The sequence below is a fragment of the Perkinsus marinus genome (assembly GCF_000006405.1).
Source record: "Perkinsus marinus ATCC 50983 genomic scaffold scf_1104296927884, whole genome shotgun sequence".
NCBI classification, from domain to species: Eukaryota; Perkinsozoa; order Perkinsida; family Perkinsidae; genus Perkinsus; species Perkinsus marinus.
Genome location: NW_003217015.1, coordinates 35956 through 63655, shown reverse-complemented (window position 1 = coordinate 63655; position 27700 = coordinate 35956). Strand labels below are relative to the sequence as shown.

The following is a 27700-nucleotide window of genomic DNA, read 5'->3' as shown; positions in this document are numbered from 1 at the left end:
GCCCTTGGAGAACTACGAGGCGGTACTAGCGGCAATAAGAGGCATGAACACACTCTTTGGAATACCACAGAGGTGCATTACTGTGAGCACTGTTGGGGTGATACCAAGAATACGGTCCTTGGCCCATGACGCTTCCGGAGTCAAGCTTGCCCTCTCGCTGCATGCCCCGACCCAGGCCCTTCGAGAGAAGATAGTCCCCTCAGCCAAGGCTTGGAGTATTGACGAGTTGATGGCAGCAGTGGATGAGTACTCTGAGGCCAGTCGGGTAGCTGGACGGCCCGATGGTAGTGGTGGGGGCGGGCGGAAGAAGGGTAGTGTTATGATAGAGTACGTTGTGATAAGGGATGTCAATGACACTGAGGAATGCGCTCACCAGTTGGGAGTACTTATGAAGAACCGCAAGGCCGTAGTGAATTTTATCCCTTACAACGCGGTTGATAACGGTAGCAACTTCGAACCACCTCTAGAGTCTTCGGTCACCCGGATGGTCTCTATCCTCAAGGACGTCTATGGTGTTAGAGTGTACTACCGGCGGCATCATGGCCGAGACATTGATGCGGCATGCGGTCAGCTCGCCAAGAAGAGGCCTCGTATGGTACCCGATTTGGAGGACCTTGGCACGGCTTGGGCAGCTGGGTCGGGTACCGTGGTCCAGCCTATTCCCGGAGCAGGAGGAGAAGGGTTTAATAAGGCTAGACTTGCTCTGGTATCACTAGGGATTTGTGCTGCAGCTGTAGTGAGTTTCCGTTTACTACGGCGGCGAGTCTCGTGACTGGTAGTGATCGTTGCGTTGTATTAGTAGTAGGGGGAGGGCTAACGGGTGCAGGGGTCCTTCGCTTTCTAGTTACTGATGGTATTGGCGGTCGGATCCCACAAGGCGATGGTGTTCGCCTTGGTACGAGGCTTGTCTGGGGACAGAAGGCGTGGATTCGGCACTGCTGTGGTGAGGGCCACTCGAGATGTCAATGCAGCTATCAGCCTCAATAACGCCCTGTCAGCATGCCAGTCTCATCATCAGGTCTTTGGAGGAATCTTAGGAATCTTCGCTGTGCGTATGTGTACGTGGTCAGGTCCTCGAATGTCTGGACTCTTGTACCTACTCAGTGCATAGACTTGGATTCCAGAACGCTTTGACAGCCCTGCATCGCTTCGCGCGCCACAAAACTCCTGGGACTTGCAGTACTCGTCAGCAAGTGGCAGACCGAGTTGCTCGCCTGTTGCTGACTCCCCATGAGAGGCAGTCCCAGCCGACAGCAGGGATGCTGAGTAACGCCTTGTGGGCTTGTGGTAGACTGAGTGATGTAATTGATTGGAAAGGAGTGGTAGAAGGTGTTGGTCGAAGGGCTGTAATTGATGATAAAATGTTGCCGCATCACATAGCGCACTTTATGTGGGGGTGTGCTTCTTGCTATTCGGCTGCGGCGGAGGAGGAGGATGGTTCTCGAGAACATATAGTTGAAATAGTTAAGAAGGTTATGGTGGAGTTCTTCCGTAGGGATGGTATCGGGTTCGAATCCCGGCATGTATCGAATATCGTGTGGTCTTTGGGGACCATCCAGCTGCCTCTTCCTAGTGACTTCCTACTGCGTCTTCTGAGTGCATGTACAGCCGTTAGTGACGACTTCAAAGACCAGGAGGACGCCAACACCATCTGGGGCTTGGCTCGGCTTTCAGCGGCTGCTCTAGCTGCTGACGAGGGCATCCACGCCATACGTAAGTACATAATCGGACGAGTGCTCCGTCGAACAGACTGGGGTGTGCTTCGTCCGGAGGAGTTCGGTATGGTCCTCTGGGGTGTTGCCGTAGGGGTCGGTTCCGAGGCAGACACTATTGTATTAGAGAGGCTAGCAAGAGCAGCCTCTGCCCTGGGTAGAAGGATGGCAACTGAACCGCCATCCCATCGGGCTATTGCTAATGTCCTATGGGCCTTCGCTTCCCTGCGGTATGCTGATGACAATTTGCTTCGCTTCATAAATCTAACGTCACCGACGGTGGCACGGAGTGGTTCGGGGCGGCATCTTTCTAATGTGGTGTGTGCCTTGAGCGACCTTGGCTGTGCTCTACCTGATGAGCTCTTAGATGCAGCTATAAAGGCGTGCTCCTATCCCCCCAGCAACGCCACAGGCCGCCATGCAGCGGGACTATTACGTGCAATAGCGGCATCGGTGAACCGAAGGGAGGTGGGAGTTGCCGAACTTGTGCCCGTAGTGGCTACTGTATGGAAGTTTTATGATGAAGAAGGGGAGGCTACGGCTCGACAGCTCTTTATAGCGAGCCTCTGGAGTAGCCTCTGCACCCCTTCGCCGCTGATGACTGACCGAAAGGAAATTGAAATGGTCGTTAGCGGAGCGATGCAAGGCTTTGCTGTGGACGACGCAGCCAGTAGTCGTATTCACGGTGATGTCGCCATGGTGCTGCGAAGGATCGTTGGACCGAAGATGTTGGTCGAGACGTCGGCGTATGGCCTTAGTGTTGACATCGGCCTTGGAGGCTCCGATTCTGATTGGTTTCATGCCGGCCATGGGCTTTCTCGGACGGGTTGTAGTGCAGGTTTCTGACGTTGTGATTCGTCTTGTGTTGATTCGTAGGTAGTGTCATGCTGGGTCTCTCAGCGGCTCGTGTTGTCATGACTGAATCGGGCTCGTCTCCTGGTGTCGAGATCAGCTAGATAAGCCCCCTGAGTGTTTTTGAGGCCATCGGAGTGAGTGGTGTCGGACAGCTCCAACGAGGCATACATCTGGTCTACATCTTCGTCGTCGCGGTGAGCATAGTTCTTATTCTAATACCTGTTATTACATCTTCTTGTTATTGCTATCAGTGCGGGAGTGACAGGGAGTATCACCATGATAATGAATTCGTATTGAGTTTATCCAGTGGGCGGACAACCTACCAGGAACTCAGCGGTAAACTGCGTAACCAACACTGAATTTTCCACTGCGAAGACACTAAACAACTTTCCCATATGGCAGCGACGCCAGGCACAAACGATCAGAAAAGTCTTCATGGCTCAGTCAGAGTGCTCGCGCTGACTCTCGATAGCCAGCCATAAAGAAAAAGTCCACGTGGGACGTAGTGAAGACGATCTGTGAGATGAGAGCAATGCCTTGCCAAGCCTATTCCGAAAGATAGCGAGACGCATGAGACCTCATAGTCGGCTAGGCGCAGCGTCATACGCCTGGAGGCGTGGCAGCCGGCGGGGGTAGCCCACTGAGAACCATACTCAGTTTACCAACACTTAGTGTGGATTGGGTCTCGTCAAGTCGGCAGATGAGTTATCGACCATGAGCAGCTCACAGGCTCGCTGACCGTGATGTTACTCTCTTGTTCTTTCAGTCCAAGCGAATGGTCTCTTCAGCTCCGCAAGGGCAAACTGGGAACTTGACGCATGCTGAGCCTGCTTGGCTCCGGTCAGCTCATAAATGTTCTGGGGTCGACCCTGGCCCGCAGATGGCATCTGTAGCTCGGCGGCCGAGCCTCGACCATCAGCAGAGTGCCATGGCCGAGGTAGTTTGCTGCCAGGATCTGTGTGGGAAAACTTTTCTTGGAGCCGCCTCCACGAATGAGCCACAAGGTGAGAGATCATGCCGACCAACACCGACCCAAAAGGGTCTCCTTCTCGGTGGTTGGTGGCCTGGACTTGAAGGTCGTCTTTGGTGATCTACTCAAGTTGAAAAGCCTGTCTTGTATGGCTCGGCCACAAGCGTGCCGAGCTGCACCGACTGGTTGGTCGGCGCAAAAATCACCAAACCTAGTCACTCATCTATTACTCACTGAGTGATTTTTTCTCCGGGTACAAACTCTGAATCGCCCCTTCAAAAGGCTCCATTTCCATGAATTACCCATCAATCGCCATAAGGGGGACTGGGATCGGAAGACTTGCACTTGTCCGAACCCTCGAGACGGCGACCCGCCGAGGAGTCGAGACGGCGTGTACCCGAGGAGACCTCTGTCTGCTGTCTCCTATACTGTATTTATCCGATCACCGTTATAGGCTTTATAGCCTATCAGAAACCATGTCTATATATCATATCCCATACATTACGTATCCCATCTCCCTTCCCACACACAGGGAAGCGGTTTCCCCAACGGAATTGACTTGCAGCACCATTGACGATTCCTTCAACTCACGGATAAGCCATGCATAACGGCTTGATGTCAATTTGCTTGTGAAAGCCTTCTGTTGTCGGGTTGGGGTGATGTAAGATGGCTCTAAGATATGTGAACAGAGAGGTGGCAGCCTCTGCCATTGGTGCGGTTGCAGCAGAGCTGTTCTTGTTAATGCGTCTCATCCTGACCGTTGGCGGCCTCTCGACAGGTTTCGCATCTTTGACCCACAAGGCAGGGAGATTCCTCCAGGTGATCTATAGCGAGAGAATGTCGGCTTTGAAAACATCTCCTTTCAGGGGAATGTCTGCTTCGAAGATTCGGTTGAAAGAGAGAGCTTCCGTAACGTCTTCACCAACCCGACGTCTCCTTCTGGGCAATCCGTCCACTGCCACAAGATGAAAGTTTACCGCGATCAGCGTATCGAGCTCGTTGAAGAGCCGGGCTTGCCTAAGGAGGTGGGGCTCTCCCTCACCGGAAGGGACCTCACGATGGTTCGTGATAACGTCTTCACCGTCAAAGTGCGAGTGAAGAAGAGGGGCCGTAAGGGTCACCCCTGCTGCCCCCCAAATACTATACCAGCAACCATCGAGCTTGAGGGAACCGTCGAAGAAAGTCTACAAGGCGATAATGTGGACATGTACATGAAGCTGTTCGGAGATGTCGCTCGAGGCTGGGGAGTTCGGGTAGGGTTTCCGCCTCCGGTGGTCATGATGTATGCTTCCTGACTATAATCGTCCGTTTGCATTCAGGTGCCGTCCCCCACAACGGTCCCTGTGAATGAATATGACATCGTAAGTTAAGTTCGTTTCGCATTGTGATGTCCGCATGCCCTCAGGGAGACGCTATGCAAAGTCTGTTCAAGGAAGCTGAGGTCAATGAACACGAGCCGGCGAAAGGATCTTCTGCGGGCTTGCCCGCATCACTTCCGAGCGCATGGGGCACTTCGGCCGACATAGACGCTCCTTAGGGTGCGACATACAACAACGTATGCAACTCTGATTGCCTCGCAAGATCAAATCATACCTCGTAGATGCTCAGTGATTGTGTTGTCGCCGTATTCTCGGCATTTTTATCAGGAATGTCCATAAAACGATGTCGCTCGTGAACCCGAGTGAATACTGACAGCCTTGAGTTGAGGAGGGGCCATCCTGGCTTCGTGGATACAAATTTTTTCCATCCTGCATCAATGATTTTCCTCATTCTCATATGGTGTGGGCCACTCGGGCTTGTCCAGGGTGCCGAGCTGAACGTAGGCTACTTAATGAGGTCTTCGCTATCACTATGGTTGCTTTCAGGGAGAAGTCTGCTTCGCAGAAGAGATCCCACAGGTTGACTCCAAGCCTGGGCAGTGCCATGAAATGCAATTAAAGCCTGATTACCGTATCAACTTGCTTGACGGCGGGCTTAAGGGTCTCAGCCTCAGCCCTAAGGGTTTGATCATGACCGATGAGAATGTCTTCGATGGGAAAGTTCGAGTAAAAGATAAACGCCTCCGTGGGACGAGGAGCATTCGGGCTACTATCAAGCTGGATGGGAGTATCCAAGAGCTCGCGGAGGGAGAAACACAGAAGGTCTACTCGATGATGTTTGGGCATCTAGTTAAGAGCTGGAGGCAACGAAGTAATGGCTTCGAGGCGAGGGAGATCGAGGAGCATTCGGACGAGGAAGACGGCCCTATTGAGGTAAGTTTTAGCAGAGTTCTTGTGGGCGTCCATTCACTTCATTTATAGGAGACGAAGATATTGCTCACCCAGAGCAATATGGATCGTCTTAACATTGAGGGCGAGGCTGGTCCTAGAGGGTTGACTATTAAAGCCAATAATCAGTTGGAGATCGAGGGCAATGATGACCCCACTACTTCAATATCTCTCAAACCAAAAACGTTTGCCAAGACGGGTGCCAACAAGTGGACCGGCAAAGTGATGCTGAAGCCTCTGAGAGACAAAGGAAGTATCGTACGCCGCGGTTTGATGACGGTCACTTTAGAGATTCAAGATGATTTCGCAGACACACTGTTCGAACCAAAGGTAAACTCTGGAGTTTTTCGGCACTTGACTGTTCTCAGTAGGTGGACGCATCCGAGATCCAACTCGATCCCGACGATGCGACCAGGCTGAAGTTGTCGGCGTATGTTGGAAAACCAATTAAGGCGTCGATTCTACACGATGGTCGTCTTGACCCGGTGAATGGACGCCTTTCCACTGACGATGGCACCGAAGTCACGATGTCGATAAAACCACAGACAATAGATGGGAGAGGACGCCGAGTTCAAGCTAAGGTCGCTGTGAAGAGTGTCAGAAGTAATGGAAGCCGCGAGAAGTCTTTGGGCACGGCCAAGATGACCCTATCTCTAACTAAGAGAGATTACGAGATGATCAATAGGATCCGAAGCCGGGAAGAGGTACCGGAGAGCTGAAGGTCTCTTAACCCTGGTTTGATATGACCGTTCTCATTCTCAGGCGGAGAGAAGCGAGGAAGAGTTCGTTGAATGAATGTGGCTAAATGATGCTTTTGTTGTTAACTGACTCCTTCACTGAAACCATGAACATGACTAGGGTGGTGTGAACAAGCTATTTGCTGTTGTGGTCAAATACATATTTTGTTATAGTTTCGATTCGTCCGGAGGTTCCTACGCCAAAAGTGCATCATACCGATACGTTCGGGGAAAATCAACACTGAGCGTCCTCTTTTCTGTGAGCATATGGCCTTTGACAACCCCAAATGTTTTCCCTTTGAACCTCTGAGGGGTGTTGCCCACCAGTCGGTAAACCAGCGCTTTGTAAGTAGCGCACGCCCGAAAATACAGCATGTGCGCAGTTTCCAAGGGACGTTTTGCGAGTTGCAGCAATGAGCTTTCTCCTGCATCTTTACTGGGTATTAAGCAGCACTTTTGCCCTGACTCGACGAAAAGTGAACGAAGGGTTCACTATGTCCGGGGGTCAATTGAAGGTTAGATGCTATGGCGAGTCCACTATTTACACCCACTTCGTTTAGGTGGATGGCCCCTTGAAAAACGGTGGTCCCCAAGAACTGCATATCGACGATGCTGAACAGATAGATCCCGACTGCTCCTTATCGTACTTTGAAGGTGCATCATATAAGACCATATGGTTCAGTGTGACAGACGGGAAGGTTCATCCAGTTGCCTGGAGGTGCCCAGCCAATCACTTGACTGGGTAAGTCATGTTCTAACTCTCGGTAACACATACCCCTACTGTCAGGGACATCAAGGAGGTCGAGAGACTGCCGGTACCTCCTGGAGTGTACAACAGCGTATTAGATAAATGCATAGCTGGTGTGAGACAGTATTCAAATATTTTCGGCAACCCCAAGCCCTTCCTGAAGGAACAGTATATGGTGAAGGCAATCTGCAAGCATCGATAAGAAGATCTAATGATCATCATGCTGTGCTGAATATTGTTCACCTCTCAGTGTTGTCCGAAACATACAAGTTCTAAGTTCCAGATAAGCAGTCAGGAAATAGTCAATACTTACTTAGTCAGTAGTTTGTTCCGCGTGATGTCATTTCACGATTGTGACGGCGAGACTGTCCGCTTCCATACCTCATAAAACCACGTCAGAATGCTACCAGTGAGATCCACATCTCACTCACTTAAAATGGTATGGTGAGCAGGACAGCGGATCCTGAATACAGATTTGGGTCGAAAGACTAAACTTGAACCGTAAGCATCTCTAACCATGCTAGTGATGGACAATGAGGCTGCGCTGATCACGCCTCCAGCAGTGCGGGTCGCTGTTGAAGGGACCTCACTGAGGCCAGTAGCCCCTCCTGGGCAGCAGCCTTCTTGCTTTGATGTAGTCGCATTCGTACAATACTCCGGGGGACCTGAACAACAAGACAATGGGAGTCTTGATGACAAAATTGTTGTTACTTATTCGTGGACACCTATACAAGGGCCAGAGGCCGGCCACTCGATAGTAGGGTAGGCTCCACTTCTTGTCACCAGGCGATCGGGTAGTGACGCTGCAACATGCTGTATCATAGCATACGCCTATTCATCAATTGTCAAGATTCGATCTCGAAGGAGAGTGTCCTCACAAACGGACGCCTCCCCGTCACCTATAGCACAGGGGTATAAAGAAAGCTCATGCTGGTCCATAGTGATGGTAGCTTTCGCAGAACTGAAGGTGTCGAATCGACACTGTCGATGTGGTGACCTACCCTCCGTAGAGTACCGATAAACTATCTCCTTGCTGATCCTCTCATCATACAGTAGCAGCAACAGTTCATTGACCAACACCAGGCTTCAAGATTACGCTTAACGTGAGCAGTAATAGTGACATATATGGATAGTAATTAGGTCAGGAATCTGGTATGGCAATCGCTTCACTTTCCCTCTATGTGGGCTCGGGAGGCTGAGTCATGTCTACCATGTAGGGAGCCTTCATGTGACAATGGAGCGTTCCCCTCCTTACTGCCCTCATCGTCGTCGTCCAGTATCTCCTCCACAGGGACGGCAGAACGAGTAAAAAAGCCCTGCTCGGCTGCCTTGAATAGACTCGAGTTATTCTGTCGTAATAACTCCATCTAAAGGGGACCTTTTTGTTCGTCTGCCTAAGGGCCTCTCATCACCCTAGGGCCCCTCCCATCACCACACCATCCACTGTACCCTCTGGATCATCTAGGGATGACGATCTGAGCAACGAACACTGAACATACACCTCCCGAGGAAATGCTCTTCACTTTAAGAAATCCGGCACTCTACTGGGATCGCAATCACAGTCTCCCATATGGGCCTCGAGGTCCCCATGCTTACCGTCCCACTGGCAACCTCGGAATGGACAATACCTGACGCTAGCGATCGTCTGAGTAGGGCATGGGCGGCTGCTTACACGTCCTGTTCATCGAGGAACTTTCGGGCCATGAGATCGTTATGGCAATTCTGTTTGATAATCGTAGCACGACTGGAATCAGAGATTACGCACTGCGAGCTCAGGTATCACCTACCACTCTGGGCAGGTTGTGTTTCTGAGCTCGAGCCACTGATAGAGGCATTCCCGACAGAAGGTATGACCACAAGGCGTAGCACAGACAGGGTCAGTGAAGACCTATTCATCATCATCGGCACGCATGCACAAGAACAAGGTAGATGCTGTTGTAGAGCTGACCTCGCAACAGACCGAACAGTGTAAATTGGGGATATGCTGTCCTTATCACAGTAACGTAGCTTGTAGGCAAGAGGGGCGGCCTCGGCCTTAGCGGCAACTGAACGTCTTGGTGGCATCCTGATGGCTAACACCAATCCGGTCGAATCCCGAAACGCCTACTCAAACGCAAGTGGAAAGAGTATCGCATAGTGCATGGATATACATGCCGAACCCATATTATAGCCGTATCTTCTTTCACCGAAAGCCTTAGGCTCATCGATTATGGTGATCCCAACCTTCCCCGAATTTGTCCATGGTCGTCTCTGGTAGCATTCATGCGTCCGTCTTTCTCTACACGTTTCGTGCCCATTGTCATCGACGATGACAATGGGCGATGACTCATCGCCTTAACTTTGGATCTGTCAAGGCTCTGTCTTAGGCCAGGACATGCACAACAGTGACCCCAAGGAGAGAGGGCTGGCAGCTCTATAGATGCTTATAGATGACCAACAGCGTCTTGCAGATGATGAATTCGAGGTGCCCACGACTAGCAGTTTTCTAGCATGCATATGAAGTAGGCGGCATCGCTCAGATCAGCTAGAGATGGGAGAGACTGTAATACCCTAGGAATCCTACGCTAGGATGTCAGACAGGACCAAAACAGAACAGAACAAGCTGTGTGATGTAGGCTTCGATGACCTTCCAACCCATACCTAGCTAACCACTACTCCGATGAGTATGAACATTCTCTCACAAACTCCTGTCGTGTGTTGTGTACGCTGTTGTATGTTTCCGACCATATCCCCCCCAGAGCAATCACTTATCTCAACACCACAAAGAGCAATGAAAAGAGCTACACTTTAGTTGCTACTGTAAACCCTCAGCATTTCAAGCTGGCCATTGTGAAGGATTCCTCCCAATCACTGGAACCTTACTCTCCCGCGCCGTTTTCTCATCGTCAGAAATCACACATTCCTCAGCGACCGTTGTCGTAGTCGCGGCCTTCCGTTGGCATTTACTTCCCGTTTCCTCTCGTTGCTTCCGCAAGATTCTCCTCAGTTTGCGGCAGTGTGTGAGGAGGAACTTTAAATTCACCACGAATAGCATCGCCTGGAGAGATATCATAACTAGAGGGGCCCACCAAGGGTACACCGACTCCAGTGGTGGGGTCAAAGCTTGGTAGAAAACTAACACGCTGTACGCCAGGAAGACCAACCTAGATACAGAATAGGCCGCCACGAATACGATATAGGTCTTGGTGGACTTATGCGAGTTGTAGTAGTTGTACATGACAGACCCCATTTCCGTGATGAAAGTATTCACGGCATTTGCCAGACCGAAAACGTTTGAGACATCCGACAGACCAAAACCTGACAGGATAGTAACGATCAGTGTTGGAGAATATGCATATGCTCAACTACATGTGTTGGTGACAATATGGAAATTCGCGAAATTCTTGTTGCTTTCTATACACTTCTACTCAAATTCGTATGCTTACTTCTTGGACTAGCGAGGAAACTGCTGTTATCAGCTGAGAAAAGCGAGCATATATTTCAACGCTAGCAACGATATTGCCATATAGCTCCAAAAACCGCAACATCCGAGAGTTCCCTACCCTCAGTGACGACCAAATAGGGCGTTCTTTGCCTCGGTTCGAAAAGAGGTATTCACGTTGATACTTTTTTCACTGTGAATGGTTCTCAACACGACTAGGTAGGGCCTACTACGCTTAGTATGTCCCTTTATTACCAGCGATAGCCACAGCATGATGAGGGATGAACTTCCTGTCCCACGATAACACGTGTATTGAGTCATACAAAAAGTAGCCTATGTTGAAGTACTGTAGTGTATTGACCAACTTATGATCCGAATTATACCTAAAAATACGAAGTCGGCGACACTCGTCCATGTGCCTTCTATTACGCGTAAGAGGCATTGGTCGAGACCAGCTCATCCCAGTTTAGGATGATCACCGCAAGAGCTATCACCATCGCTGTCACATGGTGGAACATCGAGGCAAGATCGCACGACTTTCGAACACTCCCGTTCTGGTAGAGGTAGAACATGAAAACCGAGCCGCATAGGAAAAAGGATGTGACGACACCAGTCGGGTCTTCAGTGAACATCACGGCTGCTACTTTAGGACCTTTCCTATCGTCCCAAGGTAGGTTAGCAGGAGGTGACCAAGAAGGACGTAAAAACGAATACTGAGACATCGAGAACAGCGCCTCGACACTTTATACATATCATCGTTCTCCCCAACCAACACGACGCTGTAGTCGAGGAAAGTACTCAACAATCCGCCCGAGCATAAAGGGCTGTGAGCGATTCTCACAGGGTATTTTAGGTCAGCTTTGATCCATGGATCAACGCCTCGGTAAATAGCAGTCTCAGTAGAAACAACTCCGATGAATGATATTGATGGTATTTAAGGAAGACCTTTGTTAAGCTACTGTGGTCGTCTCTCCAAGGGCAACACCATTAGCACGATTACGTAAAATTCGTTTTGGAATGGCCGGATTCTCATCGTCGCTGACGCTTTCCTCCTCTTCCTCCTCCTCCTTGTTGTTGTTGACCGCTTCTCCACCCGACTGCAGTTCAGTCTCAGTACTCTTGACTGGCTTTGGTGCGGCCTTCTGTCCGGAGAGTATCCTATATAGTTTCCTCAAGTGAGTTAACTGGAACTTGAAGTTAATGATGAAAATTGACGACTGCAAAATGACCATCGCATAAGGCGCCCAAAATGGGTACACGTAATCGGCCGGAGGATGAGTCGCTTGCCAGAGCACACGGAAACTCCATGTTAGTAAGAAGGCTCTCGAGATCGAATACGCTACCACGAAGACTGTATAGGTCGTAGTAGAGCGTCTAGTATTGTAGTAGTTGTACATTATTGAACCCAACTCCGTGATGAAAGTGTTCACAGCATTAGCCAGGCCGAATACATTGGCGACATCAGACGTAAGGAAACCTGAAAACGGCATAAGACGCGACCTCATAGGAAGGAGAGGAGCTACCAGCAATGGCAACTACATGATGACCGAGGAACTTGCGGTCCCAAGTGAGAACATGGGCCAGGTCGTATGTGAAATAGCCAATGTTGAAATGTTGTAGTATGTTGACGAGGGAATAGTCAGTGTTGTACCTGAAAGTCGCCATACAGTAGTTTAAGGATGATTCTCAACTGGATGCCACTCTATGAAGTAGTTGTTGCGATGTCTCTATCACTGAGAGCCTCTAGTTGCTATTAACACACGTGCTTAGTATGAAAAAACCCATAAGGTGCTTCCTTGGTGTCCTGTTGCCTTACCCGAAGCTAGCCAAGGTCCATAGGGAGTCCCAGTTGATAATGATGACAGCAGCTGCTAGTACAGTAGAGACAACATGATGGAACATTGCCACGTATTGGCTCGCTTTATTAACATCCCCCTTGAGGCGGTAGAACTCCGCAAAGAAGAGCACTCCGCAGAGGAAACACGATGATAGGGCTACCGTTGAGTCTTCGAATACTGGCTGAACCATGATATACAAACTAACACGCTGAGAAATAAATATTCACTTTGTTGAGCCTCTGGGGAGATGCGAAATAAAAAATACGGACCCTAGGATCGAACCCGGGTGCGTCTTTGCACGCATGCGCTATCGCTTCTTGTGACGAGTAACACCAGTAGACATAGAGAATCCAAGCGTATTTTATAGGTGTTCAACTTCGGCCCTCTGAGTCTTCGTCATTCAAGAGAAACTCCACTTCGCCACTAATCACAAGCCTGGAGGCTGCTGATTGAGCCCAGTCGATGCTCATTTGTCAGCAACTGCTGAACTCAGGAAACTCACGATGTCCAGACATAGGAAGGTTTAACTCCTTGATAGCTCCTTCTTGGTCCTGTGCCCAATACACAGTAGAGCCTTTCGAGTAGAACTCAACCCTACTGGTTGTGGAAGACCAACAGTATACGACCGCGTTCGAAATGTATATGCTTTCAACCTGTTTCTCAAGACCTAGACTCCAGATGTCCTTATCATAGCTACATCAAAGACTTGTTCACACTCCACAGACACAAGGCGTGCATTTAGAAAGTCGATAATCGTCAGAGCCCCACGGCGAAAGATATGAACTGGCCGACAATCTTTCAGCCCTCTGAGACTCCGAGAGTAAAATACTCATACAAAACCTCCACCGTGAGTATCAAAACTGAGTAGCTCGGCCCTGAGCATACGAACTTTTCTGACTTGAAAGAAGTTATATAGAAGACCATGCGCTCTTGGGCTCGTGTAGTGAAATGCTCTACAATGGCTCATTAGTCATGATGTGGACGATCCGGTCTTCAGCCAACCTCGCTATCTTCTCATCAGAGTAGCCCAGACACTTTTGCAGCACCCATTTAGTGTGTTCACCGAGCGCTGGTGGTGGTAAGGACTTCTCCCCCTTGAGAGGCGCCGGCTCGAACTTCACCGCGGGGCCAACAACATCAATTGGACCTGAGCACAGTGCGTGAGGTAGGACGATAGCAACAAAACCCGTACCTGCAGTAGCGTGCTCTACTGTCAACTTCATCCCCCTTGCCAAGACTTGCGGGTCAGAGAATACCTACACGCTTTCGACCCCCGAATCAAGAACCGAGTCCAACTCACCCCTTGCATGTTCTGAAGCTTGTCATGGGCGAGTCGCTCCTTATGCGGCAAAACGTCAAGTAGGGCCATCCATTCCTCTGTCCTCTTCGTTTTAAGTATCTCATTTAAGATACCATTGAGCTCATCTCTGTGGTTACAGCGTGCTTCGTTGGTCTTGAACCTAACAAGAGCACTGAATGGGGATCTCCCTAAAGTCTTCTACTTCTCATCCTCCTCTAAATCAGGTCTGCCCAAGACGTTACAAAAACTCTTCCACTGAGCATCGTTCAATGCCCCAGCAACTATGTGACCATCAGCGGTGGGGAAAGCCTGCCAGGAGCAATAGGAGAGCCCCATGGGGCAAAGGGCAGCCTACTCCATACGGGACGATATTCGGGTGCTGCGTCCCCATACGTGCGCACTCTACACCACCTATAAGGTAACCACTGGCTACATTAGCCATAGCAGAGACTTGCGACTCCAACAGACTGCATTTCACATGCCGGCCCTGACCAGTCACCTTGGCGTTGTACAGGGCCGCCAATACCCCACCTGAGAAAAATGGATGGCGGTCATGAAGTAAAAAGGGCAGTGCGCTGTAATCGGACACATCGTTCGTTTGCATACTAAATTCGGCAAACCTGGGCGAGCCCGGGATGACAAAAAGAATTGCTCATAGCAGTAGTTACATTGTATACGTAGGGATTCATATCAATTCTCATTAACCTCAGAAAATGACGCACATTTCGCACACAATACTGACAAGCACTGTATTCACTTACCGTGAAGGTGTAGACCAGCAAGGATATCAGTCCAAGCAACGCCGATCTTAACAGGTTGATCTCCTATGCCCGTGCATGCCATCATACCACAACGGCCCTCCACCATCAAAGCATACCCTATGTCAGAGACGATGGTGACACGTTGGATCAATCACCTACCTGGTCTATCCTTGTCCGGTCCTGTGTCACCATAGCCAGTAAGACTACCGTATACCAGGGCTGGGTTGAACTTACGCAAAGATTCATAATCGAGCCCATACTTAGCCAACGTACCCGGCACGTAATTTTCTGAGATGGAAAGTCATACCACACCCTTGTCAACATTCGTGGAACCTATGACGATGTCGCTGACTTTAACAAGATCCTTAATAATCTGCTGACCCTCAGGAGTCTTCAAGTTTACTCCAATGCTATGCTTGTTCCTGTAGTGTTGACAGGCACGACTTAATCTCCTCTAAGGCAGTCTACCTATTAGGAGCTATAAAGTAGGCAGATTCACGACCCTTGTGGGTGAATGGTGGACCCCAGGCTCGAGCATCGTCCCCAACACCAGGCTTCTCCACTTTGATCACCTCTACCACACAAAGAGTCCAAGAGTAAGGTGAGCCGTCTGTCTCTCACCTGCGCCATAATCTGCTAGCATCATCCCCCCATACGGTCCTGCTAGGATCCTGGTAAGGTCTATGACCCTAACGCCGTGCAGCGGGAGCGGTGCAGTGGAGGAGCTAAAGCCCCGCCATAATGTGATAGGAGATGTGCGTCGTTGTTCGAATACGATAGGGATTCTATTTGTAGTCAGCATGATGACATAAAATTACAATGAAAACCCGAATTCAAAATTTGATATCAACAGCACGCTAGGCAGTAACATGTGATTTCCTGAAAAGATTTTTATAGCAGATTCACATGTTCTTGAGTTGAAGAGAAAGTCGAACAACCCCCCAAACAAATTCATGGCCATGCACAACGCACCCAGGATGTTTTTTGTGAATTTTGCGTGACGCACTCACCAAGCTCCTAGAGAGCGCGAATGCCAATGGAATCCCCAGGGTGAATTCCACTCGCAATGCTCATAAAAAAATTCTTTGAAGCTTTTTTCGGAAGGACGAAAATGTAAGCGAACCGCGATCTATATGATCATATTTTTTCGGTCTACGCCCATTCCACAGAACGGATAGAGTAAGGGTACTTCACAAAAAACCAAGTGTTTTTCACCAGAGCTGCGGTTCTTATCTGCTGTGATTGCTGCCTATCATTCGACAGGGTATGTAGGAACGCCCTCGGCACAAACCCTATGTACCGTGATTGGTGTAACACTGGGTAGCAGGGATACGTCCAGTCTCCTGGGTTAACGAGATCATGTATCACAGGGAAATGATAATTACTTGAGACTTGTTTAACTAATGATTACCTATTAGCACTACTCGCCTAGCGCAGCTTGGAAGATACTCGAGAAACTGTACCGACACAATTGTTATAACACTGGGGGATTTCGTGACTTGAGCGTAGACAAGCAAAACCAATCTTATGGGAGTCGCGGTATCGGTTGATGAACTCTAAGAACAATACAACGAGGGAACTCGAGCTAGAGCAACCAATACTACGACCCTAGGACAATAATAATAAGCGCACTACCTGCACCTCAGTTCTGTACGAATACCACACAATGCTCAGCACAGTAAGCGATATTGAGCTCATATGCTATGAAGAGAAAGGCGAAGGTTAAATAAGATAGCAACGGTGCAGGCAAACTGGACCCACAACACTGGTCACAAGCCGAAGCGACTACTGTGTGTGTTCGCGTGCAGCGCACGCATGACTAAAGGATTGTACGGATGCACAGAATCGTCTTCTGTACTCGGATGAAAGATGTTGACTGATACTGTCCTGTTGCTGAGATCAGGACTGCATGCCTTCTTGCGCACGCGTGCAACTCTGTACCGTCGTGCCGTGTTGGTTCACTCACACTCACCATTAAGTGGTTTCAACGCAATATGGTAAACGACGGTTTTAGCCTGTCCACCAACAACTATTTTCTGCATTCGTTCACTTAAGAAGATATCATTTTCGTATTTACAAAATTTCGAGTCCAAACTGAAAATCACCACGCCCTCAAGCGCATTTCCAGCCACTTCCCACTTCTAACCCAACACATAGTCGCGTCGAAAATACGATTTTAATACTGAACGCAGGGCCATTTCAAAACCCGTCCCATCGTATAACCATGTTAATGCTATTCTGTCACCCACCGAAGCACTTTAGCCGTAAACCGCGAATACTAGTGGTAGTAGTTGTGAAGCACTATACAACATCGCTCAAGATATGTGTGACCGGAACACCCTTACGGAGGCTGAGAAAAGGACGTGAACTCTCGAGCCAGTAGGGGAGAGTGAGACTCCTACCAGTTTATGTAGTGGTATATAAAGTCTCCCATCACAATCAACTGCAACAACTGCATGAGCATCACCCAATACCTACAAGGATTATATTTTTAACGCAATAGTAATGACAGGAATGCGTTTCGAAGTCTCAATATATATTCACTTTCCTCACCTGAGCTTTGGAGTTTCTCCACAAATTATGGGAGTTTAAATACGGATTAGTGTACAAGTATACAGAAAAAATAATTTCCCTGATTTTCCTCAGAATTTCAAAACGTGTAGTTGCCCATGTGCATATTTCCTCATGCCGCTTTAAGATATAAAAGATACTTTCGAGGTCCAAATATGACTCATCACGAGTTGCCGCTCCCCATGGCAGCTGTTACCCAACATAAGCCTTGATAGGATGCCTATGATCGTTCAACTCCTTATAGGATGACCACCAGAAGATGAAGGAGCAAACCTATCAGAAATACAACCTCACTGGCTACCCTCTTCAACACTACTACCCTGCTCAGAGCCTGGCCAGCAAGGAAGTGGCTCGTGAAGGCTTCGACCTACACCAGATGATACCACACCAACCTGACATTCATCATCTACCTTTCCTTGCTTCTGGAACATGAACAGCTGAGGTAACACTGTAACAGATTCAAGATAGAGCGCATAAGCCCACGCAATGTCGGCAGGCATGAAGGCATTGAGCCTCGGGTGAAATATCCCGGCCAAGACCAGCGCTATAATCATCAGGTACACGTGTTTCAAGGTGTCAGCTCCGGCCTCATAGGTCGCTCTGTATCGAACGCGGCAGAAGTATCTGAGGTGTGGTATGATTAGGAAGAAGGGGTTGTGATTCGAGAGTACACAACAGTGCTTGCTAGACAGAGACTGATAACCTCTGTTAGTCGATATAGCCAATCTCCGGAACGGTCGTAGGGAAGGTATCTTAGGTTCAAGCTGGTTAGATACGGATTAGGTTAGGAACAGTACCCGTCAAAAGGGATGATGGACCCTAGCCTGCAAACGCTGACTAGTGTATAGCATTCGAACATCTTCAGTGAAACTCCACTGACCGACTTGGACGTTTCTAAGAACCTTTCATTTGACCATAGCAGCACTTTCTCAGCCTACCTATTTTCACTACTACCATTAAAAACGAGAACATACTTATCATAGAGCTGATCGTAAGAAGCACTGAAAAGTCCCAATCGGAGGAGACATAGAACAATACCAAGCCCACCAGGCAGAAGATACCCCAGAAGCGTATGTTGTCCTGAGCAGTGTCACGCACAGTGAAGATTTTATACCCACCTAATACCCCTACTACCATATTGTTGGCCAGCCACATTTTGCGTTTCTCAGGATCCTGTAGCGTCGCGATGATGCCCGTACTCATAGTAAATTTGAAGAGGACAGCAGCTACAGAGGGATCACGAAAGACGGATTTGGAACTGCAAGGCGTAACAAGCCGTCATTACGTGTCGAAAATTCAAAATGCCGATGAGACAGCGCGCGCCATCACAATCGAATAATTTTTTCGACTCATCTCTGCCGTTTTCTATTGGTGTAGAGTTGACTTCGACATTTCTCGCAGTTCCAAGGCTAGGGTACGTTGCTGCATCCCTAGCTGCAACTTCATGATATTTCTCGAAGATCACTTTAGACGAATTTACAAGATCTTGGCCTTGTGTTGAGTATACCATTGGTATTAATAATATTAGGAAGGCAGTGGGACGTTGCCATATTATGACTGACCCAACATTGAGCCCTACCACACCAGCAAGTCGTAGGCCTTCTGATGGGGCCTCCGTGAAGCTGGACAGGAGCTCCTCTCCTAAGAACGCATCTTCTCCCAAGCAAGAACAACAGGATAAGAAGAAGGCTGCTGGGTGATACGGAAGATCAGTGTCACCACCACTGTCACCATCACTTTTAGGGAAAGTTTCGTACGTAGAATGATGAGAATGTTCGAAAACTGGCCCGAGAAGCAGCAGGCAGTGGTAGGCCCTTCTTGATGTGGTCAGCCCCTGGTCACAACCTTCCAGGCCCTGGTCGCTGGTGAGGTCAGTGATGATGCCCTCGAACAGAAGACTTTAGCTATGCATCAGTGGTTGTTGGGTGGTGAACTGCCCGAAACAATTATGGTAGGGAAAGTTGCATAAAATTATGCTCACGAGTAAGCCAGGTGATCTTTGGAGGTGATAAGGATAAGCGTTCGTTGTGGATATTAAGTGATAAGAAAAAGGCGGAAATTCTCGAGAAGCTTCTCACCGGAGTTCCCCTAGGAGATAAGTAATACCAATTCTACTGCTACCGCTGTTACTCGCGGACACCCTTTGCTGAACCATAGGTTCACTATCCACTACGAAGTCCTCGACGGTGCCAGCGATGTTGCTGTATATGATAAAGTCTTTGGTAAGTTACTCGTGGTGGACGAGACTACTGATATCGTTGGGCTCTTGCGTCAGGCATGGCTAAGGCGATTGCAGGGGAGAAGAAGTGCCAAGTCGGATTGTTGAAGAAGGAGAAGCATGTGGGGAAGATGGCCAAAGGCTTTACTAACTACGTAGTGTAAAGTGGATGTAGTAGGGAGGATGCTTGCTGCTCTTCAGTGTTCATCGAATGATACTCTTGCTCATGATAGCATTGGTAATGCTACCGCTACTGTTAGCTCTTGGATGATGATCAAGGATGCTGAGGAGGTTGAGAATATGAGGAGGAGTGCCATCTTCAGTAAGGATGGGTTATTTGGGTCTGTCAGTGGTAGTGTGTTGCCTCAGGCACGCTGTTGATGAAGCAGGTGATGGTTAGGGATGTGGAATCAGTAGTGGAGGAAAGGGGAAAGGGTTGGGGATATTATACATGGGTTTAGGTCATTGAAAAGGACGCGAAGAAGTCCCATGAGGCCATATGCGATACAGTAGAGTCGGCAGCTGAGAATAAGGAGATGCTGACAAGATGGGCTAAGAAGTTCCCGTATCTGGCTGAAGGTAGGGAGGGATGCCTTTCATACCACACCTCCCTCAACGTTGCTCGTATTCAGACAAGGCAGTGGATGTGGTATACACGTTGATACAGTCTGGAAAGGAGTTCACATTACGGCCTGACGTTCAGCCCAACCGGGAGGCTCTTGATTTCAGCTGTATTGTCGTTTCGGTTGGAGCTAAGTATAGGGAGTACTCAACCAACATCACCAGTAAGGAGATTTTGGGAGTCTTAAGATTGCTATAGTATTTGTCAGGAACTCTCATCGTGGATCCCACTAAGCACCAGAGAGCTTATTACAACTTGTGTTTGTCAACTATGGATACCATTATCAAGAGTAGTATTATGTGATGATGGTTTTAGTGATAGGGATGGTAGGTATTAATGGTAAGGAGTCGGTCACTTGTCAGGAGGTCTATAATGCAGCTGTTGAGCACATAAAACAGAAGGTGATGTCACTACTGTGGGGAAATTGGAGAAGGCGCCTTTATTGTTGTTTAGGCGTCAACAGTGGAGTATCTCCACGACGCCCTGTCCCAGTTCCAAACAGACTGTGGGTATTCGATTGGGCTGGAGTTCAGGGATGGTCATATGCTGTTGAATGCGAAGAATCATAAACATGTAGTGATGGAGGAGAGGCGAGGAAATCCTTGAACTCGATCGATCGATGTGAATCGAGCTTAGATAACACCAGGGATGTGTCTCAACCTGGGCGTGGGCTTTGCGGGGGATAAGATGGTGAATGAGAAGAAGAAGCCCTATGCTGTGTGGGTGTGTGATTCAGCCTACATATCTACTGGTCGTGACGGCAAGATGAAGGTATGGGAAGAGTGTGGGTGAGGTGATTACTTTGTGTTAGGTGGAGTTGCTTACGTCGGGGATGTCGTCTGGCAAGGATGAAGTGATGTAGGCGTGGGTTCGATCCCTGGTGGGGGTCTTTTTATTACAATTTTATTTAATGACAGGTATTATCTTGATACGGATCAGCCTGGAGAGAACGAAGATGTTGTGAAGAGTGAGAGGAAGGATAGTACGAAGAAGGAAAAGAAAAGCAAAAAAGAAAAGAGACAGCATGGTAAGTTTCGGACCTGTTTTGAATCTTATGAGCAGCAACCTAAGATAGATAAGACTCCTGACAAGTCTAAGAGGGAGAAAAAACGTCGCGAGGAGGCCAAGTCGAGTAGTGGGCGGCACAAGCATAAGAAGGACGACCTTGTAATCGAGTCACGGTAAGCAGGGGTGCGATGGGAAACGGGAGGTCTTCGTGGAGTGGTGTTGGTAGCTGCTGGTGAGTGGAGGCATGATGACACAGTTTTGCCAGGACACGAATAGGGTCAGGATTGGCATCAGGAGCCGAGTTGCAAAGGGAAATTGTGTCATCGTGTCTCCACTACTTATAGAATTAGCTCTTGATTTTGGAGTAGAAGCATTTCTTTGCAGACTTCGAACACGTCGTAACAGAGCTACAGCAGAGGATGAGGAGGAGAGGAAGAGGTTGATGGAACAGCAATATGAGCTGAGGGCTCGCAAGGTGGAGGAGTGTCGAGCCAGGCTACTCCGGTCTGGTGAAGATGCGGGTGATTCTGGTGATGATGCCACTAACAAGAACAAGTGCTTGGATACATGCAAGGTGAGGTTGGCCTAGTTGCTCTTATAGTAGTCATTGCTTTCGGAATTGTGCGTGATGTAATAATGCCAACTCTACTGTGGCCTGGTTTATTCTATAGTGGAATTCACCAGGCTAGAGTTTGTTGGTATGAGAAGAGAGGGAAGGTGTTGTTGTTGTGGTCTTAGTCGTATGCGACGCCAGATGATATTCCTCGTGATATTCGAACGACTAAGCTGACTGTTGACGCCAAGCATGATACGTTGTTGGTGCCCATCAATGGCAACCTGGTGGCATTCCATATTCGAACTATCAAGAACGTGAGCAAGCCTAACGACGAGGGGGGAAAGTATACGTCCATACGTACGTGTTGTGGGGGTGGGTGTCAATGATGATGGTGGCGATGGGATAGGTATCAACTTTCATGCGCCGGGTACTAGCTTTGTTCAGCAGGACATGTTCCCGGAGGCTAACAGGTGGGAGAAGTGACAGAGTTGTGGTATGAGAGTGATTTTATGTTAGGAGTAAGGAGACCCTTGTTTACCTCAAAGAGCTGAATTATCGGGCGGAGGATGGTAGGAACTTGCAGGCTGTATTTAGGTAGTGGAATTTGGATGGGAAATTTACTTGTGAGAAATGGTTGATTTTCAGAGGCTTGAAGGAGCTCCAGAAGAGGCAGAGGACGAGGGAGTTGGAAGCTAACACTATGAAGGACATTAAGGAGCAGCCCTCGTTGAAGTTGATAAAGGATAGGAGCAGACCTGTACTGAGGTAGGCTTGGTGCTTAGGAGTTGTTCTTGTTATGGTAGTGGTTAGGGATCTCAACGTGAAGCCTCAGCTAGGCTCGACTGGTCGTAATAGGGCTGTGGGAACGTTGGAGGCGCACCAGAATGGATTCAGGTGAGTAGAAGTGGTGGTGGGCAGTACTATTTTTAATACGTGGTTTACCCTATGTTTCGTGTAAACTCATCATTACGTGTATTATGTTGTAATACAGCGAAAGAAGTTTTACTATGTAGGAGGATTTTAGCACCCTCCTTTTTCCTGACGCGAGTGAGCCGTATTGACAGTCTTGTAAGGTTCGTCAGAAGGAGGGGTATTTAGCTGGTTACCTTTTCTTATTGCCGTAATACGCCTCCGTTGGTGTCACGGCATATCCTCGTTCACACGCACACTATGTAGTGGGCTGTTGTGCATACATATGTTGGTGTATATATACAGTTCTGGAATATGGATTTTATACTATTATAATACTAATAATAGTAATACTAAGAATATGGACTAATACTAGTATATATAATACTAGTGATTATTTTACTATTATAATACCTCCAATACTCCTATAGTGTGGAGTAGCATTATATGATTACTATTAGTGAGAAGGGGCTTTGTGGTCAGGTTTACCTCTTCTAGAGCCGAACATGTTGATATCATTTATCGGAATATCGCACATGCAATTTTCCAGCCTTGTGAAAACGACCAGACGGTGTTGCTGCACTTCAACTTGAAAGATCCGATCTTGGTAAGGGGAGGAGGCTGTGAGATTTGGAGGAGTTGTGGTATGAGTAGGTGAGTGGTAAGAAAAAGACATATGATATCCAGTTCTATACGGAGACTAGATCGGCTGGTGACGACCTGGGGACCAGACGAAGGGTAGAATGATGGGGGCTTTGGCGATGTCGACCACTTGGGAGGAAATTTCACAGAATTTTTTATTGGTGAAGCATTGAGGGTAATTTATGATTCTAACATGAATTCTTTGTTGTAGTTTTAAACTGATGTAGTGAGGTGTTTCCATTCAGGCTGGGTATGATCCAGATGAGATAATGGATGAGCAAAGGGAGAGGGAGATGATCACTAAGCTCAACAAACTATTCCGGTACTGTTAGTAGTATTAGATTTGATGGTGGTTCATTGTGTGGTATTGATATCAGGGAGTTTGTACGACAAGTAGAGGAGCAGGTGTGGTCGCAGTATGCCCCGAACTTGGAGTTTGACATGCCTTATCGCGAGCTGGGGTTCACTGGTGAGTTCATTGTCTGGAGTAGTAGTAGTGGTAGTAACATATGGTAGGTACTCCTAATAAAGCCCATGTGGACATCTACCCTTGTCGGGACTGTATAGTTGCTCTCTCGGAATGGCCGGCTTATGTGCTTAGTCTTAGGAACATCGATATCGTATATTTTGAAAGGGTAATAGTACTTCTACTACTGGTGTTAGAGGATGATGTTGGTATGCAGGTATCATTCAATCTACGTAACTTCGACATGACATTCATATTTAAAGACTATACGCAGACACCAGCTAGGATATCTATTATACCAACAGAGAGTCTTGATCAGATCAAGCAGTGGTTGGGAGAATTAGGGGTAGGAAAAGGAGGAGGAGGAGGTCGCGGGTTCGAATCCCACGCGTGGTGTTTTTTTTAGATTGTATGGTATCAGGGGCCCACCAACATGAACTGGACTAACATTATGAAGGAAATTAATAAGTAAGTTCAGAAAGGAGTGGTATGGAAAGTAGCACGCATGCACATTTTCTTTGCAGGAAGAAGCAAGCATTCATCGACAACGGCGCTTGGGAAGGATGGTTTGGCGAGTCTGTTGACGAGGGTAGTATCCAAGGTACCACTCGGTATGGATACGGATCATGTCAGGTTCGGACGATGGCATGGATGAGGGCGATGAGGAATACACTGAAAGTGAAGACAGTGATGTTGAATCGGAGGCTGGGGGCTCTGAGTAGGTCGCCATTGTCGGTAGTAGCTAAGGTTGCTCATCTCAGATACAAAGGTGGCGGCTCTGATAGCGATTCGGGAAGCAGCTTTTTGGGTGAGTACAGTCGGCAGTTGGTACGACATCCTCATTGTTTTAGTTGACGAGGAATCCGATTCCGACTCGGAGGTGTCTCTGGCATCGGACGAATCGGAGGGACTGAGCTGGGATGAGCTGGAGAAGAAGGCGGCCAATGTAGCTCCTGTGCTGGCGTGTGCTTTATGATGGTTATTGTGTTGGTCGTGTTAGGAGGATCGAAAGCGGCGTCGTAGTCCTGAGAGTTCAGAGAAGAAGAGGCCCGTGTCGAAGAAGAAGAGACGATGAAGTGTGTGTGGTGTGGTAACGTAATGTTCATTGATGTTAATATTATTACTAAAGGAGGTATTATTGTTGAATGCCCCTTTGATTAAGCACGTCCCTAATTCCCCTACACCTTTCGATGCCCTATGGTCGTTTTCGTAAGAAGTGCATTGTACTGTGCGGTTGCTGTTGCGCTCAGTGGTAGGAGGCTACTGGGCCTTCGAAGCGGCGAGAATAATTTCACGATGAAATATGCGATGTGAAAGGAAGAGCAGTGTGGGAATATATGCACATGGTCAACTACATGTGTTAGTAACAATATGGAAATTCTGAGGAAATTTTGGGAAATTATCGGTTTTTTTGTATATTTCTACCCGTGGATTTTCACGATGTAGTGGAGAACTTCATGAGCTCAGTTGAGTAAACCGAACGTATATTCCTATACGGAGGAAGAGTAAGTCGTGGAAATTCACGACCATATGTGGTGAAGTTTATTTTACTTTGATAGCATGCAATCAACAGGGACTAGTCACTTCATCGGCAATGCTGTGAACGGTCCGGGTGTCCAGTCCCCATGGGCTAGTGGGGGACCAGGAGGGTCCTCTGGGGACTTCCCTGACTTCTACCAAGGTGATGCCCTTCACTCGAGTATTGTGTTCGTAGTGGAGTTCCCTTCAGGTGGTGGTAGCGTTATGTCACCCTCCTCTACAATGGGTGGTAGCGGAGTTGTACCACCCCGTCAACCATCGTTGGGTGGTGGAGTGCCTCCCGCTCAACAGCCTAGCACAGTAGGGGGCTCTATGGGGGACTTTGGTACTAAGGCTAGTCCAGTAGTGGAGACATAGGCGTTGTGGGTAGATACGGAAGATGAGGACGATTTGGCCAATGAGCCTCCCCTTCTCGAAGAACTTGGTAAGTCGTCAGCTGGTGTTGTTGTCGTTGTTACTTTTGTTACTGTTGTTGTTGCTGACCTTATTGTTGCTGACCTTATTGTTGCTGACCTTATTGTTGCTGACCTTATTGTTGTTGACCTTGTTGTTGTTGACCTTGTTGTTGTTGACCTTGTTGTTGTTGACTTTATTGTTGTTGACCTTATTGTTGTTGTTGTTGTTGACCTTATTGTTGTTGACCTTGTTGTTGTTGACCTTATTGTTGTTGACCTTGTTGTTGTTGACCTTATTGTTGTTGACCTTATTGTTGCTGACCTTATTGTTGTTGACTTTATTGTTGTTGACCTTATTGTTGTTGTTGTTGTTGACCTTATTGTTGTTGACCTTATTGTTGTTGACCTTGTTGTTGTTGACCTTATTGTTGTTGACCTTGTTGTTGTTGACCTTATTGTTGCTGACCTTATTGTTGTTGACTTTATTGTTGTTGACCTTATTGTTGTTGTTGTTGTTGACCTTATTGTTGTTGACCTTATTGTTGTTGACTTTATTGTTGTTGACCTTATTGTTGTTGTTGTTGTTGTTGACCTTATTGTTGTTGACCTTATTGTTGTTGACCTTGTTGTTGTTGACCTTATTGTTGTTGACCTTGTTGTTGTTGACCTTATTGTTGTTGACCTTATTGTTGTTGACCTTTTTGTTGTTGACCTTATTGTTGTTGACCTTGTTGTTGTTGTTGACCTTATTGTTGTTGACCTTGTTGTTGTTGCTGACCTTTTTGTTGTCGACCTTTTTGTTGTTGACCTTATTGTTGTTGACCTTGTTGTTGTTGACCTTTTTGTTGTCGACCTTTTCGTTGTTGACCTTATTGTTGTTGACCTTGTTGTTTTTATCCAACAGGTATCGACCTAGATGCTATTGCTGCCCGTATAAAGTCGATACTCTTTTTCCGTGGTGTTAGCCAGAACCTAATGCAGGACACAGATCTCGGAGGTAACCACCCAGGAAGACCATCAGCTGATCTCGACTCAGGTCCACTATTGATCGCGGCTGCCTTCGGTACCATGCTAGTGCTTGCTGGAAAGGTAGCAGTAAATTTTCTTCACAGTGCGTGATACGGAATCTTAGGTCCACTTTGGGTACATATACGGTTTAGGGATGGTTGGGTGTTTGGGTATCTATTGTTTGACTAACGTGATGAGCCCCAAGCAGAACGGGATTGACCTCTATACTACGATGAGCATCTTAGGTTGGAAAGTGTCCTTGACTTTTGCTATGAAGGATTCTTTCAGGGTACGGATTGCTCCCAGTAGTCTTCCTCGCTGCTGCTGCGGTGTTTGTGAAGTTCACGGGAGCAGTTGGTACGGGGAGGGTCTTTGCATCTGTCGTGTAATGTGTTTGATTTAGGGATAATATTGACCGTTGTGAACGTGGTGTGGTGTACATTGACTGCTAGTAGATTTCTGGAAGCTGCAGTAGATATGCAAAACCAGCGATGGTTGATAGCTTACCCCGTGGCCATGGTGTAGGAAGCCTACAGTGTGCTTTGAGTAGTTGATTTTTTACTATAGGTATACCGTGTTTGTTATCATCACAGTCTTTTGAGTGTCCCCGTCCTACTACTGTGTTCAGTAACGATTCGCCCCTTCTCGGATCGTTGCATAATAGTGTACTCTTTTTCCAAGGACAGTGTTTGGTTTTTCCAGTTCGGGGAGAGTAAAAATTGAGATAACAACATCATGGAACGCAACTGATTACGACCGAGTTACCACTGCGAACATCGTGTGACATGGACGAGCTCAGCGGCGGATTCCGCGGGTCTTCTTTTTCTTACTCCTTTTCTTCTTGGGTTCCTCATCGAAGGCAGGGTATTCAGTGGGAATAGAAGCCTCTGAATCTGGCTGTAGCTTTATACTCTCGTTGTCGACCTCAGCGGCAACGGGAGCAGCAGTAGTGGTAGTGTTCAGTGCTGTGGTTTGAGAGCTCGTTGTGGTCGTCTCAGTGACGGGATAGGGGGCCTCACTGGTGGGCTTAGCAGTAGAGGCTTCTCCGGAGGCTGGTGGGGAAGGAATGGCAGCATTGTCGTTTCTCCTTGGGCACTGAAAAGGGGGCCGATCGAGTCCTACCAGGAAGGGCCTAAGAGGCTTACGTGAGGGTGAAT

The 27700-nt window shown here is 48.0% G+C and overlaps 12 protein-coding genes across 12 annotated transcripts in view; 8 read left to right on the top strand and 4 right to left on the bottom strand.

Annotated features, from left to right (window-relative positions):
• The window catches only part of Pmar_PMAR010051 (hypothetical protein), a gene marked incomplete at both ends in the record, with an annotated part of 493 nt that extends 464 nt beyond the window's left edge, over positions 1–29 (top strand). The window contains one exon of the mRNA XM_002788475.1: positions 1–29. This exon is cut by the window's left edge and continues 4 nt beyond it. Coding sequence (XP_002788521.1) covers positions 1–29 — 29 coding nt within the window.
• A 14-nt stretch (positions 30–43) lies between these two features.
• Pmar_PMAR010050 (conserved hypothetical protein) lies at positions 44–772 on the top strand (the record flags this gene model as incomplete). Its single annotated transcript, XM_002788474.1, has 1 exon — positions 44–772. One exon carries the CDS (start codon positions 44–46, stop codon positions 770–772), a length of 729 nt encoding a protein of 242 aa, XP_002788520.1.
• Positions 773–1388: 616 nt separating this feature from the next.
• Pmar_PMAR010049 (hypothetical protein) lies at positions 1389–2668 on the top strand (the record flags this gene model as incomplete). Its single annotated transcript, XM_002788473.1, has 2 exons — positions 1389–2541; positions 2589–2668. The coding sequence occupies 2 exons, from the start codon at positions 1389–1391 to the stop codon at positions 2666–2668; spliced, it is 1233 nt and encodes a 410-aa protein (XP_002788519.1).
• Positions 2669–4278: 1610 nt separating this feature from the next.
• Positions 4279–6599, top strand: Pmar_PMAR010048 (hypothetical protein; the record flags this gene model as incomplete). Its single annotated transcript, XM_002788472.1, has 7 exons — positions 4279–4356; positions 4404–4790; positions 4857–4898; positions 5403–5789; positions 5838–6134; positions 6176–6508; positions 6567–6599. 7 exons carry the CDS (start codon positions 4279–4281, stop codon positions 6597–6599), a joined length of 1557 nt encoding a protein of 518 aa, XP_002788518.1.
• A 436-nt stretch (positions 6600–7035) lies between these two features.
• Positions 7036–7491, top strand: Pmar_PMAR010047 (hypothetical protein; the record flags this gene model as incomplete). Its single annotated transcript, XM_002788471.1, has 3 exons — positions 7036–7056; positions 7102–7283; positions 7329–7491. The coding sequence occupies 3 exons, from the start codon at positions 7036–7038 to the stop codon at positions 7489–7491; spliced, it is 366 nt and encodes a 121-aa protein (XP_002788517.1).
• Positions 7492–8697: 1206 nt separating this feature from the next.
• Pmar_PMAR010046 (hypothetical protein) lies at positions 8698–9353 on the bottom strand (the record flags this gene model as incomplete). Its single annotated transcript, XM_002788470.1, has 3 exons — positions 8698–8764; positions 8813–8917; positions 9238–9353. The coding sequence occupies 3 exons, from the start codon at positions 9351–9353 to the stop codon at positions 8698–8700; spliced, it is 288 nt and encodes a 95-aa protein (XP_002788516.1).
• A 508-nt stretch (positions 9354–9861) lies between these two features.
• Pmar_PMAR010045 (hypothetical protein) lies at positions 9862–12612 on the bottom strand (the record flags this gene model as incomplete). The annotated part of the gene is made up of 7 exons (XM_002788469.1): positions 9862–9929; positions 10236–10586; positions 10966–11093; positions 11140–11423; positions 11670–12187; positions 12234–12361; positions 12527–12612. The coding sequence occupies 7 exons, from the start codon at positions 12610–12612 to the stop codon at positions 9862–9864; spliced, it is 1563 nt and encodes a 520-aa protein (XP_002788515.1).
• An 889-nt stretch (positions 12613–13501) lies between these two features.
• Pmar_PMAR010044 (Protein C7orf10, putative) lies at positions 13502–15411 on the bottom strand (the record flags this gene model as incomplete). The annotated part of the gene is made up of 10 exons (XM_002788468.1): positions 13502–13695; positions 13741–13804; positions 13849–14008; positions 14051–14157; positions 14204–14379; positions 14610–14726; positions 14769–14897; positions 14943–15031; positions 15078–15183; positions 15231–15411. 10 exons carry the CDS (start codon positions 15409–15411, stop codon positions 13502–13504), a joined length of 1323 nt encoding a protein of 440 aa, XP_002788514.1.
• A 1424-nt stretch (positions 15412–16835) lies between these two features.
• Positions 16836–18393, bottom strand: Pmar_PMAR010043 (ER lumen protein retaining receptor protein, putative). Its single transcript, XM_002788467.1, has 9 exons — positions 18315–18393; positions 18119–18260; positions 17978–18074; positions 17852–17932; positions 17591–17804; positions 17500–17547; positions 17377–17453; positions 17012–17083; positions 16836–16959 (listed from the first exon to the last, which is right to left on the bottom strand). The coding sequence occupies exons 1-9, from the start codon at positions 18381–18383 to the stop codon at positions 16911–16913; spliced, it is 849 nt and encodes a 282-aa protein (XP_002788513.1). The 5' UTR covers positions 18384–18393; the 3' UTR covers positions 16836–16910.
• A 558-nt stretch (positions 18394–18951) lies between these two features.
• Positions 18952–24830, top strand: Pmar_PMAR010042 (FACT complex subunit spt16, putative; the record flags this gene model as incomplete). Its single annotated transcript, XM_002788466.1, has 34 exons — positions 18952–18987; positions 19012–19131; positions 19173–19279; positions 19338–19402; positions 19456–19553; positions 19600–19720; positions 19768–19811; positions 19860–19977; positions 20031–20183; positions 20229–20309; positions 20351–20421; positions 20474–20593; positions 20657–20791; positions 20832–20878; positions 20938–21047; positions 21096–21201; positions 21413–21602; positions 21767–21941; positions 21991–22054; positions 22101–22178; positions 22230–22349; positions 22395–22478; positions 22977–23100; positions 23148–23231; positions 23381–23457; positions 23513–23604; positions 23652–23770; positions 23819–23947; positions 24008–24069; positions 24126–24190; positions 24235–24319; positions 24363–24409; positions 24453–24547; positions 24602–24830. 34 exons carry the CDS (start codon positions 18952–18954, stop codon positions 24674–24676), a joined length of 3297 nt encoding a protein of 1098 aa, XP_002788512.1. The 3' UTR covers positions 24677–24830.
• Positions 24831–25161: 331 nt separating this feature from the next.
• Pmar_PMAR010041 (conserved hypothetical protein) lies at positions 25162–26451 on the top strand (the record flags this gene model as incomplete). The annotated part of the gene is made up of 3 exons (XM_002788465.1): positions 25162–25282; positions 25331–25465; positions 25511–26451. The coding sequence occupies 3 exons, from the start codon at positions 25162–25164 to the stop codon at positions 26449–26451; spliced, it is 1197 nt and encodes a 398-aa protein (XP_002788511.1).
• Positions 26452–26510: 59 nt separating this feature from the next.
• On the top strand, positions 26511–27144 carry Pmar_PMAR010040 (Protein YIPF5, putative; the record flags this gene model as incomplete). The annotated part of the gene is made up of 6 exons (XM_002788464.1): positions 26511–26532; positions 26572–26624; positions 26668–26788; positions 26832–26900; positions 26947–27064; positions 27111–27144. The coding sequence occupies 6 exons, from the start codon at positions 26511–26513 to the stop codon at positions 27142–27144; spliced, it is 417 nt and encodes a 138-aa protein (XP_002788510.1).
• Positions 27145–27700: the final 556 nt, after the last annotated feature.